Below are 24,006 nucleotides of genomic sequence, written 5' to 3'. Positions count from 1 at the left end.
ATCTGTCCATTGTTGTCTGCTACACAATTTACAGCAGTAGCTGTTTTAGGTCCCTTCAGATCTCAACATATCTATGCATCCATCATCCACAATATCGTATGATGCATCCATCATATTAAACCTTATCTAAAAATCCTCTCTGCAGCATGCTCCCTGGACGGCTGTTTATAACTTCCAGTGTATATATAACCAAGACTTCTAATGAGGCTTGCAGTGAGGGGCCCTTAACATAAATGAACATGCGTTTCTCACATAGACAACGCAATTGTGCTATATAAAAAACTGGAAAGCCAACTAACTATACCTCGAATATAGTACTTTTTGTTGAAACCTAGCTTGGAAAAATGAAACTACATGGGGACGATAAAGCAAGGCCTTGATGCCACCACTGATAGCGCAAGCTGTTTCTCTGCTTGGCTTCAAGCTACGTGTAAGACTAGATTGTAGCAACGGAATCATAGCTAAAAGTAATACCAGTGAGCATTCCTTTTTTTTTCTCTCTTTCCTTTTGCCCCTGTGCAGAATAAAAGGACAGAGCAATCAGCATCAAGCTGGCCTTTCTGCCCCTTCCCTTTACATATCCTTCTTGCTCGTCAAACATAGAGCTCATTTGTAACACCATTCAGCCGTCATGTTGTGCTTGCAGGCAATGCTGCAACCCAACCCCCACCCCTATGTGTCTCTTCATCATTAAGTCCAGCGTTGTCCGGTGTAACTACCTACACGCACACCCCACCTCCAGAAGTGTGTCCTCCCATACCGGGTGCATCCACATTGCAGACGTACACACAACAGAGGGGCTTCCAGAAACGGAGGGGTCCTCCTACCCTGAGGATAGATTCAACTCTAGTCATAAGCCCTGCCATAGCTGCCAACAGTATCAGTGACATATGCATTCCCTAAGCTACTGCCCCTTTGCACAAACTGAATGAAACATACTGGCATCACCTAAAACACTGTGGAAGTAATGGACTTACCACGGCAGCTCAGAGATCCCACCACTCTGCTGAGAAGGAGGAATTCACATGATCAAATCTCGATGGGGGCACAATGCAACAACCTCCATGTACTATATACGCTTTAGGAAAGAACCTTGGGTTGCTATAACACAAGTCAGGAGCTGCTTGCAATGGCATTCTTCATAGCCTATGGTGCAGCTTTGGTGCAATAAAATGTAAAAGTTAACTTGCAATGTGATAGACAACTGTGCTGGAAAATGCCCGAGTATTTCACGTCCCTCCAGCTACTTTGGAAGTGCTTGGAAGTGAAGAGGGTGTCAAGAGCGAACTGTTATGTTCTCATTACTGCACTGCCCACTAAGATTGCATGCAAAAGCAACCATATTCACTACTTGTGAGAACAAGTGCTATACCTGAACCTCTCAGAACAACTTTCCCCTTTGTAATGCCACCCTCTGCTGTGGGATTTGTACGTCCCTGTTGTTGCGATTGCAGCATCACTGTTACCGCTCTGCCAGTGTCACTTCGGTGCGCAGACAAGACATGAAGCTTGAGAGTTTTTGCTGTGTTCTAGAATGACAACAGCAGGGGTCTTAAATGCATCCCAATCCACTAAAACAGCAGCAGTGACAAAAGAAGCAGCTTGGGCATGCTGTAATTTCATCACCATTATTTTGACATAGTGTGCGAGTGCTTTGATCGTGTGAAAGGCAGAAAAACCTTAAGTCATCAAGAGAGTATCGTAGAGTATCCCAGAGTATAGCCCCTGTACTTTCATGGCGGAGAGAGAGAGGGATTTGACGAGCTGAGAAGTATGCCAGCATGTGTAGAACAACTTACATGTTACTTCACATGGGGATGCCGGCTGAAGGACTGTAGGCACCAAGAGCAGGATAGAGGTGATAAGAAGAAAGCAGTGTCTCACCCAATGTCATGATGGCTGCCAGTGATTATAAAGAGGAGCTTCAGTTGATTCCGCAAGGTTGCATAATAGAAGTGACATCACCTGCTGAAGGTGGTAGCAGAACTGCTGGTATGCAATAGGGTAAGAAAAGACCACACGGGGAACTATGATGAGATGACCCACCAGGAAAACATAGGCCATAAATGAACACACTTTTCTTATGCTGGTTTAGGGCAATTTGACAGACTTTGATTTGAGGCTAGTTCATGTCAGTTCCAGGGAACCATTGTCAATAAAACACACGGCGCCGACCAAGGTACAGTATAGGGTATTCAAATAAAAGACGTTTCGGCTCCCGCAAGGGAGCCTTGTTCACAATGACTATTATTGACTATTGACAATTACTATTATCTATTGGGCAAGGGACCCAATTTGTATGGGTGATTGACCACAGGGATAATTTAATGGTATATAGGATGTGCTTGAGCAAGAATGCAGAGATGCTTTCAATGGCCTGCCTTAGAGAGGGGCCCTGAAACTTTTTTTAACTAATCATAGAATGGCCTCACTGTTAAACTACATCGTCTCACAAATCTCATGCCGGAAAAATTTTTCGTATCCTTTAACTATAAGTGGCATTATCGCACCAATACCTGGCTTTGCACTACACGCAGTGCAAAGATGAAATAATTTTTCTGTCTTTTTGAGATTGTAGACATATATATTTTTCATTTATTTAACTCAATATTAGCAATTATGTATTACTGAGAATGTTCTCGCGATCATGAAATCAGCCGATAGCATTGGTGGGCCAACTGCTTTCGATGACGACATTGTGTGCGAGAGCAAGCGACTGTTCACTGCTTCTGACAAGAGATTGCAAGTTTACTGTTGTGTGCAGTGCAATAATATTTGGCTCACATGTTCACAGGAGCCTCGTTAAAAAAATTGGCAACATTTTTTTACTATGTTCAAAAAGTGTTTCAGGGCCCCTTTAAGCTACATTTAGCGTGGGTTTGAGCAATGTGGCTTAAAAAATGTCTCTTGGTTTGAAGAACGTGTCGTAAGTGGATGTGCAATTTTAAACTTTCTTTGCCTACAACACCGTTGTTTGGCGTGGGTTGTCGCTGATCAGTTTCTCACATAATAGGCATGAGAGCTAGGCTCTAGTAAACCAGCATTATATAGCACTGCCCACTGACCGACGAAGTAGTGGCAGTGAGTGCGTCCTTCTTCTACCTAGCGAAACAATAAATCGCAACATAAAACCTGCACATGTAATGTCGGCTCATAGGTATCTTAAAAGCACATAGACCCTTTAATGGAATAATGCACAATACGCAACAGCTTCATTGATTTTCTTAAATTTCTTATATTTGCACTACACTATTCCTGGGCCACTGGGTATGCGGCAATGGTTATGTGCTACAGTGAATGTGCCAATTCTTCACAAACCCTCCACAATGTGCCACTGTGGCACAAGGGGTATTGAATCCTTAAATGTATGTCATCCACAAGCAACATACATTGCCTTTGCCCTAATGACATTGCTGAATCGTTGTCTCGCAATGCGTTTGCCTCATTTGGTGTTTGCATTCCAGCATAGCTTGCGACTTTCTACGGCGCGCAAACATTGCATGAGATTACACATTTCACACAATGAAAATAAATACTATTGTACGCATCAAATTTACTTGTAATAACACTTCATTAACTGCATCACTAAAGCTTCGCTTCACATAGATTCCAACATGAGCATTGGATCTACATACATTTTTTCTTGTTATAAGCGAATGCGCAGATGGCATTGGTGCTGTGGGCGATTGTGGCAGGGACATGCTATGACCACAGTAGCGCTTTTGCATTGTGTTCCCATTGGGGTAAAATCTTGCAACTTCCAACTCAACAGCAGAGTGTGCCACCGTGGCCAGCCCATTGCATCCACGAAGGTCGAGGTGATGCTAGTTCTTTCAGTTGCCATAAGGGGGCGGTGGTTGAGGTGGCGCAGATGGCATTGTTGCTGTGGGTAGCTGGGGCAGGGACGAGCTGCTATAATCAGAGTAGAATCCATCCTTGGGGTAGAGAGGACTTCTCTCTTCTTGACAACCTTTCTGTTGTGTATTCAGCATATTCAGAGATGCGGATCCACCGGGTATGAGAGGATACGCTTCTGGGTGGCTGCGAGTAGGTGCACCTGACATCACTGGACCTGGAATCGGAGCTGGACCCAACGTTGGTGGCTCATAGGGGCCAGATTGCATCATTGCCTGCAAAGCACGACATGGTGGCTGAATGAGCTCTGTAGTTGAGAATGAGGGATATGTAGAGATAAAGGGCAGATGATAACTACTCCGCCTTGCTATTTTGCACAGGAACAGAAGGGCAGAAAGAAACTGCTGCCATGAGTGATAACGGAGAGCAGGGGCACAAAAAAAAAATGATTAAGTGCCACTGATATAAAACCTCAGTACCACAGTTAACAGCAGTAGCTGTTTCTTCCTCTGCTTAACTTCTTCAGTTATTTGTTCGTATAACTGACTGCTATGACTTGTCGCAGTGATTACTTTGTTACAATGTTAGCCTTATGCATGGCTCAAAGTCAGGCAGAGAAATAGCTTGCACTATAATTGGTGGCAACGAGGCTCTGCTTTATTGGCCCTTGATAACTGTTCTTGAAGTGAAGCTTTCTCTGCCTCTTGATCCCACTTTGCAACTGCTGGCTGCTGATGGCTGCTGTCTTGACCAAGTAGACACAAGCCCATTACTAATTACTATCTGACTACACACCAGGCCACTAGCCACTACCACACTACCCACTAGTCTTCCTCAGTGCAAGGCTGGGGCACCAGAGACGGTGCCACAATGCTGTCGCAGCTTTCAATTTCTTGCAACGTGGGGCAATGAGAGGCAAGAAGGAAGTTGCCAACAGAAGCACCAGAGTGTGGAGGTCAGCTGTCGCACGTCATAAACACGTCAATAATAAAATAAGACTAAAGCATGCATCAAGTGTACAAGAAACAGAGGGAAGAAGCGTCATGCAGAACAAGAATGTCTTCATTGCACTTTGAAATGTTGCAGAATGCGCGTGAATGCTGGCTCATAAACACGAAAGAGAATGATGATGCTTTCCAGCTTTGAGCAAGCAGTGAGGAGCACGGTAAACATTACACCTAGAAGCAGGAAGTGGAACAATGACGTGTGGAGGCCATGGACAGTGGAGAGACATGACCTACGGTCCTACAGCCAATTGCCGGTCTCCTACGAGTGTGCCACTGGAAGCCTGAGTGCAGCTATGTGTGCTGGCATGGCAATTTACAAGAACGAGACTGCGCCACGCATCTCGTAGTCAGCCTAATGAAGTTGTCACTACCACCTGACACGGACGCCGAGTGCATCCTATCAGACGACGTGGGTGTTGCACGAGTTGCATGAGTTGTGGAGATGTGGATGTCACGTTGGTAGGTCGCCCTTTATGTCAGTCCATCAGCAATGCAAAAAGCAAGTTGTAACCCTCATCGTAACGAATTTATCGGGACAGGAAAGTGACTTCGTTATAAGCGGCATTTCATTAAAAGTGGAGAAGTTATAAGAGAGTCATAGCAACGTGGGAACATGAAAAACCCTGAACAAAGCAATATTTGAAATAAAGCGATTTCGTTAAAACGAGGGTTGAATGTACTTTCTTGCTTTGTGCTTCGTTGCCTAGGCACCCGCAGTAGTGACCTCTGGCTACAACAGCCATGAAATGATTGTAGCCAGAGGTAGTAGGTCTTTACCGAAGACAGTTACATCGACCTATGAAAACTGGAGAACAAGTAGTTACCGAGCTTCATGGAAAACATCTTCGTTATGCATCTTGGAAGCTGTCACCCCAGCCATTCATCACTCCACACGTCGAGAACTGGTGGTGCAATTGACCACATGTTCGCCAGAGGAATCGAGACTTAGAGTGTTACTTGTTACAACTTGTATTTCTGAATGCACACACCGCTTGTCATCATTGTGCAATGCCAACACCAAGAACTAGAACACAGTAGAGAAGATGCGATGCAAAAGCTAGCTCGCTGCAACGCCTTCAGTCATGACACAGCACCCCTGCAACCATGTGAAATGGTGCTAATTGAACATGCATCGGCGATTACAAACACTGACATGTCTGAAGATGCATAACGTGAAGAAACTGTCTAGTGAGTGATGTGCAGTGATAAAAACCAATAGACATGTCCTTTGCATACAATAAATTTATTGTGCATTTGTGTCGCACTGAAAGCACCCTGTACCCCCTTTCTTGGTCCACATCTTCTAGCGCAAAAACCATTTCACACAGAACTGGACGCCACAGCTTCATCAAAAACACTTTCATCAATCCATTACTTTTCCATCAACACTGTATTGCATTTGTGCCATTTTGTGCAAACAATTGCATCATTAGTATTAGGTTTGCAAGACATTTTCCTAAACACGAAAGAATGCTTCGCTTAACAACTAATTCCAGCACAGGCACGGGATCAGCCATTTTTTTTTCCATGCTGGCTTTCAATGATGGCTGAGGTATAGTTAGCGTGCTTCTTGCAGTTCATTATACTATAGTATAGTTGCTTTGTCTATGAGATAAATGCATGTTTGTTTAAATTAAAGGGCCCCTCACCAGACTCCTTTAAATTTTGGTTGAACACTTGAAGTTGAAACAGTCATCCAAGAAACTTTATACAGCAAGAATGTTTAAAAAAAGGGTTCAGTAATAGCAAAGATAGAGGCAAATAAAATGATGCAAGGTGTTGGTGCGCAGAAGTGAGTTGCTCTCCTTGCAGCAGAGGCTCTCTCCCATTGCATTGGCCAGCACCCATAAGTGACATCCCTTCCCTGCCTTCTTCCGTATCAGAGTCAAGTGGCCATGTGACATTTATGTCAAAACCCCTACTTCCTTTTTAAAGCAATAGCAATAATAGGGACACTCAAGGTGCACCGTTGACGTCGGCGTTGTAGTACGTTCTTTATCAACGGCCCATGCGCACCACGTACACAGAGGCTTGGTTGGAGGACCACGAGAAGAATGGCGTGCATTTGGCAGCCAAAACTAAGAAGTGAAGTGGATGCACCCTGAACAGTGCGCTCAATCGCTTTAAAGCCAGGACAGCATTCTGCCTTCCACTGCTGGCATGAGCATTCTGCGCACATGCAATATTTGCATACAGGCATTCCTGCTGAACTGCTGTGTGTATGCACTGGTTCGAGCGAAATGGGCAGTACATGTCAAGCCAACATCATCTGATACTTCACTGGGAGCTGACTAATGACGACGGTTCCCCATCAGTCTCGTATCTCGCACCATCAAGGTGTGATGCCTGCAACACCACTGACAGTGCTCTTCATCGTGCCAGTGTTGCCAGACGCCTGGTAGCTACCAGGGCAGTGTTACCTCTGCCCAGCAGGTTGCCTTGCATGCCATGTCGCACCAATATGTTGCACTCGCATATAGTTAAAACACCGTATGAAGAGTTCAAGCGCAACATTAAACCTTACTATTGCTGACAATGGTTCGCTTTTCGGGCGAAACTGCCAAATTTATTTCTCTCCCTTCTTTTCTTGCAGCGTCACACATTTACACTGGCAGTTTTGCACGTTCTGGATTTCCCAGGAATCCAAAAGTTTTACTGCTGCTGGCTACCTGTATACTGCTGGCAGCAAATGTGATGCAGAGGCTATGCCAGTGACTCCTCTACTAGTAAGGAGAGGAAGCATAAAGAACTGGCGAAGCACAAAGAGAAATGGCATTGGAATAGGATCGCTACATTATAGACCAGCTTCTTGTTAGTGGCTACATCGAGTTAAAAGAAATATGCTTGCGCTAGGATTCTTGACTGCTACCGTTGAAGCTTTACAACTGTTATAAAAGCATTAAGTAAATATTTACACAACCTCCCGGCAAATACCTGAAGCATGTGCAGAGATTGTGCAAGCTAATGAATGTATAATTACGTTGGGAGCTGAAGCAACCATAAACAGCTGCTGCAGTAAAAATGTCACGATAGATGGCGATGTAGAAATGGGATACAATACGGAAAAGACGGAAAGGATAGCTGTCATGTTCTAGGTGTACTCTCGCAATGTACTGGAAACGTAAGGAGGCCATGCTGCTATCAGTCAGTGCCATGCTAAGACAAGGGGGACAGCATATGGAAATGTTTAACTCCCTCTAAACACTGTCACTCCATTCTAGAAAAAATATGCCAAGGAGAAAGTTCCACAGACAGTACTTTGCAGTTGCCACTTGAAGGCAAGCCATTCAAGTGGTTGTAGTTCCGTACACATTCAAAAATTATATCTGCATTTGCAAAGTACACTGCTGCATCAACTTACCAGTGCACGCTGTCTTCTATAGTACAAGTGAGCCCAATAGATGGCGCAGCATGCTACAGATATTGCTGTTGGCACAATGACAGTTATCGCGATGATAGCTGTCACGCTGAAAGGAGTCTTAGAATACTTCTTCCTCACTGCGTAGAAAGTATACAAAAGGTGTTAAAGTGCTATTCAACCCGCCGCGGTGGCTCAGTTAGCTAAGGTGTTGCGCTGCTGAGCACGAGGTCACGGGATCGAATCCCGGCCGTGGCGGCCGCATTTCGATGGAGGCGAAATGCAAAAACCGCCCATGTGCTTGCGTTGTAGTGCACGTTACAGAACCCCAGGTGGTCAAAATTATTCCGGAACCCACCACTATGGCGTGCCTCATAATCGGAACTGGTTTTGAGACGTAAAACCCCAGAAAGAAGAAGTGCTATTCATTCGCAGCTGCAGATGTAAAGTTTAGCAGGAATGAGCAATAGGGCAGTTAACTCAATATCAGCACAAGGAACATGATTAAACATGCAAATTCAGAAGGGGGTGCAGAAAATGGGGACCTTATTTAAAATAGGGCATGCAAGGGCAGCCTCAGCTCGAAGCTAATGCTTTGGCAAGGGAGTCCTCTCGTTGAGACATATCTCTGAGCTAAAGCTTAAAAAATTCTAGGGTTTTACATTCCAAAACCACAATATGGTGATGAGGAACGCCGTGTCGGGGGACTCCCGATTAATTTCGACCACCTGGGGTTCTTTAACATGCACCCAATGCATGGTACATAGGGGTTTTTGCATTTCGCCCCCATCGAAATCTGGCCGCCCCGGCCAGGATATGACCCCGCGCCTATGGGCTTAGCAGCGCAACACCAAAGCCACTACAATGGGTTAGGCTAAGGCTTTTCTTGTTCAGCCATTGTTAAGCAATAATTAAATATACACTGCTCTGATTGCCATTGCGTTAGAAGGACTTGCAAGGAATGCAGGTTCTTCATGTTTAGCGAGTGCAGAACAGTCTTCAGAGAACCAAGAAACATTCAACCCATTTTGTGAATATTGGGACTGTGACATATTGACATCAGATCAAGCTTTTTTTTGAGTTACAAATTATTCTGACAATATGCACTGTCAAGGTCACACTGCTCTTAACAAGCATGGAAGGAATCCAGGTGTTATATGTCACCAAAGGCAAACATTAAATCAGATGTATTGTTAGATTGCACTTCTAGAAATCTTGTATGATTTGTTTTCCGCGAAGAGATAATTAAAGAAGAGTCAGCAGTGTATGATGTGATGAGGCTGGTGTGATGATGTAGCATCAGTGAGTTCCATTGTAAATTCCAATAAAATTGCCCAAACTGCATTTTCTCAAAAGTTAAAATGGAAGATAGAACACTTTCTCACAATGTGCTTCACTATGGGAGTTGGTAGAATATTTTCAGCAATGGTGTCAATCTCGTTCAACATCTGCTCCATTTATCCGTTTGTGAAGGCTGTGTTTTCCACAAAAGTGGCACTTTGGACACCTTCATAATCGTCATCAGCCATCTTTATGTTTAATGCAGGACGAAGGCATCTCTCGGCAATCTCCAATTACCCCTGTCCTGCGCTAGTCAATTCCAAGTTGTGCCTGCGAATTTCCTAACTTCATCACACCGCCTATTTCTCTGCTGTCCTCGACTTCGATTTCCCTTCCGTCGGCACCCAATCTGTAACTCTAATAGACCACCAGCTGTCTGCCCTACACATTACATGGCCTGCCCAGCTCCATTTTGATACGTAAGCATTCTTGGGCAAGTACCCCGGCAATTTTAGCAAAATCGTGTCCGCAATGCGAAGGAATACATAGGGCTCCATAGTAAATGCATGGGGAAGCCTATAGTAGGGGAGGGCAAACTTGAAATTGAGGGGTGGCCCAACTTAAATTTGGGGGTGGGCCAACTTGAAATTTAGGTGTGGGCCAACTCAATTCTGGGGGTAGGGCAACTTGAAATTTAGGGGGTGGTCCAATGTATATTTGGGTAAATTAAAGAGCGATGGGTAGACATGCATAGACTAGGAAAATTAAACAGGGAAACAAAAGCAAATGCTAAGTAACAGCTAAGCCAAAGAACGCTTATGCATTAGTAGACAATTCTCAGAATTGCTGTAGCATTTCTTCCTCTTAATGTTAATTGGAATATCGGCTACCCCCGTTTACTCTCTATTCCACACCATGGACACCTTAACCCAGACCTAATGTTTCAAATAGGGACTTCCAAGTCCCCTTGTCAATACATTGGCTTCAAGCTTTCTGCAACCCCTGTTCTTAATTTGTGTGCTTATACGCATTCTTTATGAAAATGTTTTTAGTTAGCTGCAGTTTTTCTAATTTCAGCTAAAATTTGCACTTGCAGTCACAAATAAATAGCGCTAGAAAACCTTTTATATACTTTTTACATGGCGAGGAAGAAGTACTAGTACACCAAGTTTTTTATACCCCTGGAGTTTCATCATAATAACCTTCATAGTTTTGTAGCAAACTGTGTCATATTTTGGTGTGTCGTATTGTGTCAGACAATGTGTGCAGGTAAGTTGGTGCAGCAGTGCATTATTTTCAAGTGCAAATCACATTTTTAATGAGCCCAGTACTGCAACCACTTGAAATCTTTGTCTTCAAGTGGCAACTGCAAAGCACTGCAACTGTAACTGCAAGCATGACTGCACCAGCATGGCGACAACCGAATGATGAAATTGTAACGACTACTGCACGACAACAGCTGCACACCTGCACTTCCTTCTCTGCTCGTTTACTCCACGGAACCCAGATACTACTCCAACCATTTACTTTAACATCCCGCAGATCCCACGCACTGTGGGAAAAGATTTAACCGAAACACGGGTTAGCCAGTAGGACAAAACAGCACATCTCTACAAGAGACGCACAGCAGACTGCGCCGACAAATGCATTGTGGAACCATCTGTCCACATAGTGGTGTAACGCAACAAAACGTCTAAATCTTCAGATGCCACACAGCTCTCGTTCAAAAGCACAGTCCATCTTAAAGAGCTCATTTTCATTCAGTGAGAAATGCACCCCCCAACTCGGTCAGATAGCTCACACACTGCCCTTTGTCTCGACAGGATACATGGCCAGTGCCCAACATTTACGGTGGCCAAAGAAAGCTATTGGCTTTAAAATCTAAAAAAAAAAAAAAATGAAAGGCTTGCATGCACTTCTGCGAGGATCCATTCTCTTCTCCCTGCCAGGATAAGTGTCACTAGCATTGCCTCTGCATCAGAAGCACTGCCAGCGGCGCGTGGATAGCCAGCATTAATGTAAATCGGGGATTCTTGGGAAATGCAGAGCGTGCCAAACTGCTCGTGGAAATGCATAATGTAGCAAGAAGGAAGAGAGCAGAAAACTTGTAGAAACCATCGACGATGATTGTCGATATAGGTAAACAAATAGCCGAACGCTTCAAGAAACCTATTCGCTTTACTTTAAAAAAAATGGTGCACTTTACGGCTTATATTTGTTGCAGTGAGGATATAAGGGTAGCGCACTGTTGTTTCATTGCATAATTCTGTAGAGAATAGGGCCATTAAGCAGCACATCTGTAGTGGTAGTACAGGTGGACAACACATGCACCTCGAAGAGCTGTAGTACAGTTGGTGTTCGGCAAAGAGCGCGCTCCACAACTCAGTTGAACGAGCACACGCACTATTTGTGTCGGTGCCTTTGTATAGGCAATGAAAATCCAACATCTGACCAAGAAAATGGGCAAAGAGTGAAAAAAGATCAGTTTGCTTTAAAAGGAAGGGGGGGGGGTCACGACGTAAATCCCACATGAGCACTTGACTCTGATATGGGAGAAGTCAATGGAGGATGTCGTTTGTGGGTGCTGATCAAGGCAATGCCTCACAACATTTCATCTTCTTTCATCTCCACTATTACCATACACTTTTTTTTTTCCTTGCGGTATAAGGCTTCCTGGACAGCTGTTACAACTTTCAGTGTACGTAACTAAAATTTATGATGGGGCCTGGAGAGTACGCCTTTAATGTAAATGAACATGCACTTGTCTTGTAGACATGGCAACCATGTTATATATAGTGAACTGGAAAGTCACACTAACTATACCTCAGGCATACTCTGCTGAAAGGGAGTTTGGTAAAAAATACAATTAAAAGGGACCAATAAAGTAGCCTAGGTGCCACAATTAACGAACTACGAGTAAGGCTACCATTTGTAATAATAAAATTCTGACAAGTCACAGCAAAGAGCCACAAAAAAAAAAGGAAATCTTTCAAGAAACTGAACAGAGGAACAGATACTGCTGTTAACTGTGGTGCAGAGGTTCAATATAGGCGATATTTATTCACACCTTTTCTTTCCTTTAGTGCTCCTTGTCTCCATCACCACCCATGGTAGCAATTTTTTCTACTGTTTTCTTTTGTACCCATGCAGAATAACAGGACAGAGCAGTTCACATCAGGCTGACCTTTCTGCCCTTTGACTTTACATATCCCTCTTTCTCAACAACCACAGAGCTCACTTGCAACTCTGCTCAGTCGTCATGTCGTACTTTACAGACAACGCTACAACCACACACACCCCTGTGTGCCTTCATCGGGTCCAGCGATGTTTGGTGCACCTACCTACACTCTGCGCAAATCTTTGCATACTGGGTGCATTTATATTACGCTCTATACACAACAGAAGGGCTTCTGGGAACAAAGGAGTCCTCCGTTTTCAGATGACGGACTCTACTTTGATCATTGCAGCATGTCCCTGCCACAGCTGCCCACAGTGTCACCTGAACCATAGTTTCTTATAAAACTTACTTAAGACAACTCTAGTGCTAGTGTCTAAAGTACCTGCAAGCATGGCAGTTCAGACCGCATGGGAATGTTGGTTAATACATAGATATGCCTAAAATTCATCCTTCTTGCTTCAAATGGCTTTATGATATTGCAATTTTGATCGTTTGCAACCAAATATGGCACTATAAATGTAACACTTTGCAAGGATTATGCATGTGTGAAGAGTCTTATCACAATCTGCATTTATAAAAAAAGACTGCTTTGCAATTTAGATTAATAGGTGGGACTCAAATACACGCCCCAGCGATGGCGCTCTCCGGGTAACAGAAGCAGATCTTGAAGGCTATGTATGCTTTTGCTAACTGCATACACCTGAAGCAATTGTGGAGCCGGAAACACATCATCAGCACCATGTTTTCGACGGCATTTATAAAGGCAGACGAAGCGTAAATTTAGCCACAAGAACGTTTCAAGTTGCAAGAATGAAGATAAGGCAAATTTACTAACCATACTTCCACGCATGGTAGCTGAAAAATCACAACGCGAAAGTTCCCTCTCATAAGTTTAGTAGGAAACCCAATGATCTGAACCATCTGCACTATCACCCACTTACGGAAATGGAACAAGTTGTACTTACATCACCTAAAACATCAGGAAAGTGATAGACTTGCCATGGGCTCAGAGGCCACACCACCCTGCTGCCAAGCAGGAAGTCACGGACTGGCATCCTGATGGGGGCCACAATGCAAAAACACTCGCATGCTATTTCAGTTTTAAGAAAGAACGCCAGGCTGACAGAATTATTCGGGAACTACATGCTATGGCATCCTTCATAGCATATGGCACAGCTTCGAGACATTAAAATGTAACAGTTAATTTTGCAGAGTGATAGAAAATCGTGTAACTGGAAATGTCAATACAGCTGCTTTGGGAGTTCCTGGAAGGCTTGGAAGTGCAGGGTGCATATCAAGGGACAAATGTTACTGATCACATTACTACACCGCTAACCAAGAGTGCATACAAAAGCAGCCATATTCATTGCCTGAGGTAACAACTGTTGTAACTGAACGTCTCAACTATTTCCTTTCTTGTAATGTCAACCTTTCCTTTGGGACTTACTTGTACATTTTGATTGGTGCTGCTGCAGTATCACTGTCGCTACAGTGTCAGCATCACTTTAGTGCACAGACAAAACGCAACCCTTGGGAGTTAGGAGTGCATTCTAGAACTTGGGTGTCTCACGTGTGTGCAAATTATCTAAAACTGTAGCAGTGATGAAAAAAGCACATGGGTGTGCTTGCTGCCTTTCCGTCACCATTATTTTGACATATTGTATGAATGTGTTGATTAGGTGGATGGCAGAAACTTAAGTCATCAGGTAGTTGTCATCGTAACAGTGTTGAACCAAGCACCCCAGGAAAGTGATAGCATTGTCAGAAAGGATTGTTTCAGTGTATAGTCCATGCCCTTCCAGTCCAGGCACCGAGATAGTGAGAAGATTTTCTTCGTTAAAAAGCTAAGAGCCTGGGTGGTGAAGGGATGGAGGTCTTAAGCATAAAGAGCAAGATAGTTGTGAAAAAAAAAAGCAGTGTCTCGCCCACTGTCATGATTCATGATGGCTGCCAATGTATACAAAAAGAAGCTTTTTTGATTCGGCAAAGTTCTAATAGAAATTACATCACCTGCCCAAGGTGGTACAGGAACTACTGGCATGGAAAGGGTAGAAAAAGACGTTGGAAATTTTGACAAGATGACCATCAGTGAAAATGTGGGTATACATACTGTTCGCTTATGTGGTCTAGGGCAACTTGAAGGATCCTGATTTGAGGCTAGTTTGTGTCACTTCCAAGGACACAATTTGTAGGGGTGATTGATGATGGACAAACTTGATGGCGATAAGATGTGCTTTAGCAGGAATGCAGAGGTGCTTTCAAGGGCCCGCCTTAAAGCCACATTTCGCATGAGTTTGAGCAATGCGGGAAATATGTTTTGATTTCAAAAACATGTCATAGGTGGGTAAGCAATTTTCAACTTTTTTTTGCCTGCCACAGTGCTGTTTGGCGTGCGTCATCGTTCGGTCATCAGTTTCTCGCATGATAGCCATGAGAACTAGGCTCTAGCAAAGCAGCTTGTATAACACTGCCTGTTGACTGACAATGTTGTGTCAGCCAATACACCTCTGTTCTGCATAACAAAACAATAAAAGCATAGGACCTGTATATATAATGTCGGCTCATGGGTATTTCCAAAAGCACACAGACATCTTAATATAACAGCACACAATATTTAATAGCTTCCTTTGAGTTTCTTATTTTTATATTTTTCCTACCCCGTTCCTGGACCATTGGTATGTGCCACTGGTTATGTGCAGCAGGCTATGCCCGAATCCTTGGCCAAGCTTCTGCAATCGCTATGTACCACTGTTGCATAAGGTGCAAAGGATCCCTAAACATATTCAGATATATATCGTCCACAAGTATCATAAATCGCCTTCGTCGTCGAGACATCGCTACACTGTATCGGCCACATTTGGTGCTTGCATTTTGGAATAGTTTGTGACCTGTGCGGTGCATAAGCATTACACAAGAACGTGAACATTTACTTGCATTGCATTTCTATTACTGCTTCACTAACTCTTCGCTTCACACAGATCCCAACATGTGCATTGGATCGGCTTAATTTTTCTGTCACGATTGTGAACGTGCAGATGGCACTGGTGCTGTGGGTGGCTGCGGCAGGGACATGCTGCTATGACCGCAGTAGCGTTTTTGCATTCTGCTCCCGTCGGGGTGAAATCTTGCGACTCCCAACACAGCATCAGAGTGTGGCATTGCCTCTAAGCCAGCATGGCAATTCATGTTTGTTCAGTTGCCATAAGGGGGTAACGGCTGAGGTGGTGCAGATGGCACAGATGACGATGTTGTTAGTAGCTGGGGTAGGGACGTGCTGCTATGATCAGAGTAGAGTCCATTCTTGGGGTATGGAGGACTTCTCTCTTCTTGAAAGCCCCTCTGTTGTGTATTCAGCGTAGTCAGAGATCTGGATGCACCTGGTATAAGAGGATATGCTTCTAGGTAGGTATGGGCAGGTGCACCTGACACCATTGGACCTGGAGCTGGACCCGACGATGAAGGGCTGGATTGCACCATTGCCTGCAAATAATGAAAAGATGGCTAAACATAGTGCTAAAACTAGCTTTAAAGTTAAACAGAAAGGGGGGGGGGGGGTATACAAAGGGAAAGGGCAGGAAGATCAGCCCGATGCCAACTGCTCTGCTGTCTTGTTATTCTGAACAGGTCAAAAGAGCAGAAAAAATTTCAACTGTGAGTAGCAGTGGAGTGAAGGCACACACACAAGTAAAAAACAAAAAAACAATAAAAGAGCACAACATTGATGATATTTTCAACAACGATAGCTGTCACTTGGCTTAGCTTCTTCTATGGCTTGTTTTATGATTAAGTGCCAGGACTTGCAGCTGTGGTTACTATTACTATGTTAACCTCATTTATCGAACATGGAAACCAGCACTTCCAATAATGTCTATATATTAATTAAATGTGCTCGCTCTAGAACTTTTGATCACACCTGCTGGAGTTTTACAACTGCTACGGGCACTGAGGAAACATTTACATAACGTCCAAGAGATACATAAAGAAAGTATGATGATTGTGTAAGATAGCTAGCGTTGCGGCACGGCCTACGGAGTGATGCATGGAGACATTATTGAGAGCTAAAGGAATCTAGAGCAGCTACGACGGTAAACATGTGCGGCAATGTAGAGATGGGACACAATAAGGAAACACAGGAAGTTGCACTGTCATTATGTAGACTTTGGATATACTTTCACACAGCACTGGAAACATCGGGAGGCCATGCTGCTATCAGTCTGCATTGAGGAAGGGGGACAACGAGGCGACAGCATGCAAAAGAGCTTTACTGCCTCTAAAGCCTGTCACTCCACTTTAGAAAAAAATATGTGCCGTAAAAGGTTTCAAAGATGGTGCTTTGCAGCCACGACCTGAAGATGAACCCTTCAAGTGGTTGCAATTCCGGGTGCACATAAAACTCTAATCTGCACTTGCGAAGTGAATACTGCAGCATCAACTTACACTCACCAGTGCCTGTCGTCTTCTTGGGTAGAAGACACACCAAAACATGATACAGCTTGTCACAAATGTGGCCAAAATGAGGATTACGGTGATGATAGCCCAAAAAGGGAGTGCAGGCTTAGCATACTTCTTTCTCACTGCGTAAAAAGTAATGCAAAAGGTTTTATAGTGCTATTCATTTCTGGCTGGATGTGCAAATGCTAGCTGCAATCGGCAACATATGGCAGTTAACAATATTTTCATAAGAAACATGAACAATATGAACAATAGCTCCAATGACACGATTCAACTGGACGAGTTGCGTTTCACCGCAGTAGCATGAAGACAACAGCGAAGTCGGGCATGGTAAAATACAGGGAAGACATCATTAAAAGTTGGCAGTTTCTGTAGTCTTTCTTTAACAATGGGCCAGATTGGTCTTAAATTAGGCCTGCAGCATTCTCCAGAGAACAATCGACAGTCTGTGACCATCGTTGGCCGGAAGGGAAGGAGTTCATACGGTTTGCACCATGCAACATCTGGCTCATAATATAACTCACTACCTATGTTTCCACATCACTGTTCTTTATTCCCCAATGCTAAAAACTGCAAAACAGCAGCAAGCCCTTTTTTAATTTAATGCAAAATAATATTACGGATGGGCCCAAAAAGAAGTAACATTAATGTTATCATGCTAACAACACACTGTCACCGCTTACACCATGGCACCGGCTCAATGTTTTACGAGAACAATTTTTTTCTAATATACAGTCGAATGTCGATACTTCAAACTTGAAGGGACTCGAAAATTTGTTTGGATTAAACAGAGTTCGAATTAAAGGAAGCTCACTGAATGGAGAACTTGCGTGCAGCGCTGCACTAGGCGGCGCATGTGCACTGAGCTAACAAATGAGTGACGAGTTCCAAAAGTGTGGCTTCCAGGCAGCGTGGCATGTCTTGCCATGAAGCCACATGGCTTCCAGGCAGCGTGGCACGTCTTGCCATGAAGCCACACCTCAAGGAAGAATTCGCAGATAACCCGCACCCTGACTGCCAATTCTAAAAAAAAAAAAACTTATTGTGCAGGTTATACGCGCCGAAACACAGTACTTGCAACAAGAGATGGGAGCAGCAGCTGGTGCACAGTCGCACTGCCAGGTCAGAGACGCCGCTGCATGCGTTGGCGCTCTGAAGAGAGCATGGTCGCCGGCGCAGTATGTTCGAATTGTCTGTTGCGAACTCTTGTGCGTCTGAATTACCGGGTGTTTTCGCACATTGAAGTACACATCATTTTGACAAGACCACAGCGTCAGGTCGAATAAACCGGAAGTTTGAATTAAGCGCGTCCGAATTAACAATATTCCACTGTATGAAAGAAATGAGAAAGAGACAAGTAGCCAACGAGTCAAGTGCTTACAAATAAGGACCACCATTTGAGATCCTAAAAACTATGGCTACTGACAGCACTTGTTGCCAAGCCATAAAATGTTTCATAAAATTAGGTTGTTGGTCAGCAAACTACTCAAAATCAGCCAATCCTCGATGTTACAATGTAACTTACGAAGAAAAATTTTATTTTTTATGCCTCAGCTTAATTAGAGAAATTAACACAAAAATTAGTGTGCACAAGTCTGAACTAGGAAGCATGCAAGTTACTTCTTTGCTTTGCACCACAGAATGCCTTGGGTAGCCGCTGCTGTCCTTTGCAATGCACAAGTCAGGCAAGGCCAAGCCAAGCAAGTGCTCAAACAAGCTCCTTTCTTTGTCCATACAGAAATGGTGCAGACAGATAAAGAACGCAACTTTAGTGCATCAGGTGATCGAAATATCTGGGTGCATTTGAATGCTACGTTTGGAAATCCTTTGTATTTTGTTCCTACATACATTCCGTGGGCTTTCTGCAAAACTTTACCTTGCTATATATATAGAGACATTGTATGAGGCCCTGAATGTGTGGTTTTGTTTCAGCAGTTTAATGCTTACATAAGACACGATCAACCAGATTTTAGATTTAGCTCTGTTGTATCTACTAATTCATCATGCAAAGGTTCCACTATGTACGAATCAATGCTTTATGATTATACTGTCATTCGGTTAACTTCTGCATGGCCGAAATGGAGAGTCTCAAGACATAGCCTCTGAGATTGTGCACGTTTCCAGGCAGCGTGTTGGCTGTGGTTGCAGTGCCACCTCATGGGCACAACAGACGGAGATTGAATAGTGGTAGCAATCTCAGAGAGCCACTGCTACACAACTTCTCTGCACTGTCGACTGTAAGGCGGCACATGTGAAGCGCCTTGTTTGAAGGTGCAGCAAGCAATAGAAAATGGTCACATTTCTGCAGCTCTTTAAAGGCCAACTTCAATGAAATTTCACTTTGCCTAAGTTGGCTATAAATGAGTAATATATATCAGTGAAGCAAAAGCTGTGGGGCTGGTAATTGTCTAATGTTTTTATTAGCAGCCTTCAAATAACACTTAAGCAGGCAATGGGCGCACCTGGTGGTTAACGGATACGACCCAAATTCCAGCACGCCTCCGAGATTTTTAGCATGCTGCAGGGCACCACCTAATCTCGAAGGCCACGCTAAGCATCCGTTCTGGTTCTCAACATACTGGGTGGTATGTCGTTTCTGTTGAGCAATAACTTTTTTTTTCTAGTTTCAGTATAAAAAAAATTTTTTTCACTAGCTTTTTGTGACACATCCACTTGTACTTCAAAAGTAAAATTTTGCATGGAGGCCTGCTTCACATGTACACTATCTGAAGCTAAACTTGTTACGTGGTCCAAAATTTCATTACAGTTGGCTATTATGGTGTACTTGGCAAACTGACCAAATAATCTAGCAACATTTGTACAAAACAACTCCGCAGTGGAGGTATGCTATAACAAAGATGGCAATTTAGGCGAGTTGGTACCGCATTTTGACCGTACGCCAGCACAGCAAACAGGGTCTTCATAACCTTGTGATATATTTTCTTTGTATAAACTGAGTGCATGCATGAAATTAAGAAAAGTCGAAAGATCAGCACGCATCTTTGTCCCACCCTATTTGTTGCACTGGTGTACAGTCAAATGAGGCATGTTGCACCTGAGGCCTTGAGAAGCTTGCACACCAGTTGACACCAACAACACATAAAAGAAAACTTACTTTTTTCACGAAAGTCGTCGTCAGCATTTGCCATATGCAATAGAATAAAGCAAATGCTTCCAGTCGCATGTGTAAGACGGTCCATATTGCAGTTGAGTTAACGAACAGCTGCTTGAGCCTGCATACCACAAGAAATCACTGACATATTTTCTTCGAAATTAAAAGCCTCTTTCTCAACCACAGGACAGACTCTGTTGGAATAAATCTATTAACAAAAAAGAAGAAATTTGCAAGGATAAATTTTCTATAAATGACATCACATTAACACCTTATAGGGTATAGTGTGGTGCCATTAGAACGAACTTATTTCCATGCACCTTAGTTCACTAATACTCATGCTACAAATTAAAGGCACAAAAAATGGTATTTATGCCTCAAGTTAAATGCCATCGCATGGTGCCACCCAAACATACCTAATGACACTCACTTATCGCCACTTGCAACTTGAAGAGTTTTCACAACTCATTCAGCCACCGAATGGTGCTCTCCCTCCCATTGTTCGATACAATCTGCATTCACTGCCAACTGTCAATTATCACAGCATATAAGATCATTAAAGATGTGCAAATTGTATCAATCTTAGTTCTGTGGCCATTATGAGACTGTAAGGTCTTGCCATTTACATGAAATTATCTTCCCCATGTGGTACAGGTATAATACCTAATATGTGCTACTTGAAAGGTTTGCCACAATTCATTCACCCTAGAAAGGGCACAGTCTCAAGTCGAGGGCTTCCTGTAATTCTCTTCGCACCATTCTCCCTAAACACATTTCCCACATAACCAGAAGCTCTCAAAATCAACCGAATTCAGCACTAGCACATCTTTTGGTTTTAGTTCAAAACACAACTGGATACCCATATGTTTCTGCATGCATCAGTCTTTTTAAACTTCAGTTAGTGCTTATGACAATACTAAGAACACCAACAAGCATATTTTAGCACTGAGTATCCATGCATGTCCAAACGGAACCCTTGGAAGCTGATGGTTCGATAAATTCAACATTATACTGTACATGATGTTGTTTCATATAAAGCGTACTGCTCTAGGCAGGAAAGTTTAGCATGAGCACAATGACTAAAACGCTTTGCACTTTGGTTGTGGACGAGGATTGAGTCACATCTTTGTACATTTGCTTCTAAAGACATTCCTGCATAAACTAGCCCAACTTCAAATTGTTTTCAAGATGGAAATCAATGTGTTACAAGGCTGGAGCACAGGCCATTAAATGTCAAATGATGCCTTATGTGGCCCGAGCTACTTCCATAGCCATCACAACAGTGATGGATGTCGTTTTCAGATGGACAAAATTTCTGTGGCCATGCAGCTATCTGCTCCCTCTATGATGTCACTGTCAACAGCTACATTTGTCAAATGAAAGAGTAAAATGGACATAATATATATATATATGCACTCAGAGTGTCGCTAAGGCCCCTTTTTGTTATAATGAATGGGTTTGGTTCATGGACATGAATGTTGTTTAATCATTTCAGGCATCATTACGACAAAACTTGATATAAACGATTCTCTCACTTTTTTTTTTTTTTTTTAGGAAAGCACTCTTAGTCACAGAGAGCCCACATCTCGCAGAAGTCACATCTCGAGTGGTTCTTTCGAGGAATATATGCTTATAGCTACCATGAACAAACTGATGGGAGTACATGCATGACAATGATCAAAACAGACAATTAAGTGTTGAAATAACATAACTAATCCAATACATTTAATTTGCTCATGTGTACCTAATTGTGGCTGTACAGAAGGGATGGTGCATGTGGATTTCCTGATGATTCAAACAAAATGTATACTGCCCCCGAGGTGCTACGCTCGTCACATGTCAAGTGACACACACAAAACGTAAATTTTAGATTAACATATTACTCCGTAATAGTCACGACAATAGTTAAATAAACATGTTGGCTTTCAACTGCATATCTGCAAAAAACAATGCAATATAGCGAAATTCACGTCCCAAACCCATTAGATGCTATTTGAATCAACACCAGCTGCATATTATATGCATAAGTTAATATTCATTAATTAATTTATCAAGGCCGATCTGTGCATAGAGGAGGAGGTGATATCACAGATACAGGTCTAACTGGAACAAGAGAAGACGTCAGTGATAAAATGCAGCATGGAAAAAAAATATTAAAAATATAAAAAGAAAGCCAGCCACCTAAACTATGATGAAGTTTTATGATTTATAGGGACGGGGCTTTACCGCGTCGACATGCCCAATGGAGGAAAATAGCCTGTTGCATTTCTCTGGCCTTCTGCGTACATTAATTCAAGACAGTCGAGCGCTGAATGGGCTTAAGAATAATCGAGCAAAATAACTTCAATATTTTATAACAAAAAAAAAAAAAAAAAAGAGGTAAAGTATATCGCGAGTGGGTGTATCGCGATCCCCCAGTGCATCTACGTCTGTGCAGTGCCTACAGCATGCACCGAGTACAGCACGTTATAATTAAGCACATATGCACGTACCGGAATTTCAGTACTACTGGCGCTACTAGTACAATACCTTGAGCGACAATAACAATAAGTACTGTACGCGTCCCAAGCAACTAGACGTAAACTATCAATTTGCACACGTGTAAGTGCAAGCAGCACAAAACAAGATTGCCGTACGCCGCATATCAGCTCCGGTGTCCTCGAAGGACACACGAAACACTTGGCAAGTTTAGCTCTAACGACGTACTGTAGTCATGTTTTGCACGTTTGCTTGAAGGTATGTCGTGCAGCATGGCTGCCATGAACGCACAATAAAAGTTTGTAAGCTACCGTAATACGTAATGGCGCCGAACTACGTCGAAAGTGTTGGTTTCTGGTTACCTTGTGATTAGAGCATCGTCCAAACACTCGTCAGAGGAGAAGGCCCCACATGATCGAACGGGACGACAAAGCGAAAGCCGCGACTTTTAACAGGCACCAGCCGTTAGAGCAATAAACATTGGCGACCGACGACCTGCGCCGCAGTTATATATATCGCATGCTTCGTAATTGTAAAGAAGGCGTCACGACACCCAAAACAGTTACGAAGTTTGTTTTTCCTTCGGTTATCGACGTTGGCGTGCGGCGCCTCTCTGGCGCTGGCGTGCGCGGTCGCTGCTGCTGCCATCTTAAGGCACTGAGGGCGCCTTCTGCCGAATGTGAAACCAACGCGACCTCCAAGATGCAGGTCTGCATGGTCTGGCTGGTTTGTACTTCAACATCGCGTTCTGCCTTCAATGTTTTGGCAAAACTCGGCGTACGGAAAACTAGAACACCACATCACTATGCCCTTGAGCGTAGGAAATTTGTCTCTGGAGCGTCTATGGCGACTACCTTCGAGAATGTCATGATCGATGCGTTCTGTGCCTACGTACAGTGCACGTTTATGAATGAATGACTAAAACCTTTATTTCAAAGCAGGGGTTGGCTCTAGGCCGCTGTTGTGGGATTAGGTGGGAGGTAAAGGTAATTTGCTGGTTTGCTATAGCTGGAATCTTACCGCTGCGCTCAGATAATTAAACCGGATCCAGCGCGCCAAGTTGTTTCGATATCTCAAACTCGCTCGATAACTTCAACTCGATTCGATAAAGTGACATCGCAAATATGCTTCCCCCGGGAAGCACTGCAGTAATTTCCTTAATTTTCTGAAGCCGTAACGTACCTAGAGCAAGAGGGTTGAAGTGGGCCGGTTTTCTAGTCAGTTTCGCCGCAATACATACGTGTTGTGCGGTAAAGCACACGAACGCCGCGAATGCGGTTTCATT

At 43.4% G+C, this 24,006-nt stretch overlaps 2 protein-coding genes across 6 annotated transcripts in view; one reads left to right on the top strand and one right to left on the bottom strand.

Annotated features, from left to right (window-relative positions):
• LOC119432944 (prolyl 3-hydroxylase 2) overlaps positions 1–24,006 on the top strand; it is a 207,485-nt gene that overhangs the window by 40,476 nt on the left and 143,003 nt on the right. The window lies entirely within an intron of this gene.
• LOC119433381 (atrophin-1-like) lies at positions 2,857–23,397 on the bottom strand. 4 transcript variants are annotated; one of them, XM_049659365.1, is made up of 4 exons: positions 22,968–23,078; positions 20,247–20,364; positions 17,123–17,253; positions 2,857–4,130 (listed from the first exon to the last, which is right to left on the bottom strand). In XM_049659365.1, exons 2-4 carry the CDS (start codon positions 20,329–20,331, stop codon positions 3,834–3,836), a joined length of 513 nt encoding a protein of 170 aa, XP_049515322.1. In that variant the 5' UTR covers positions 20,332–20,364; positions 22,968–23,078; the 3' UTR covers positions 2,857–3,833. The 4 variants fall into 4 exon arrangements, with proteins under 4 accessions (XP_049515322.1, XP_049515323.1, XP_049515321.1 ...); XM_049659366.1 differs by having other exon boundaries at positions 23,033–23,078; XM_049659364.1 differs by lacking the exon at positions 22,968–23,078 and adding an exon at positions 22,736–22,955.

Source organism: Dermacentor silvarum, chromosome 11 (genome assembly GCF_013339745.2).
Source record: "Dermacentor silvarum isolate Dsil-2018 chromosome 11, BIME_Dsil_1.4, whole genome shotgun sequence".
NCBI classification, from domain to species: Eukaryota; Metazoa; Arthropoda; class Arachnida; order Ixodida; family Ixodidae; genus Dermacentor; species Dermacentor silvarum.
The sequence above is the reverse complement of the archived record's forward strand: the minus strand, read 5'-3'. Positions and strand labels throughout refer to the sequence as shown.

Excerpts from the sequence above, each read along its gene's own strand:
- LOC119433381 (XM_049659365.1), bottom strand. The coding sequence starts at position 20,331 with ATGGACCGTCTTACACATGCGACTGGAAGCATTTGCTTTATTCTATTG. Across the intron at positions 17,254-20,246 it reads CGACGACTTTCGTGAAAAAA|TGAGAAAGAAGTATGCTAAG; the intron begins GTAAGTTTTCTT and ends CTTTTTACGCAG. Across the intron at positions 4,131-17,122 it reads CAAGAAGACGACAGGCACTG|GCAATGATGCAATCTGGCCC; the intron begins GTGAGTGTAAGT and ends CGTGCTTTGCAG.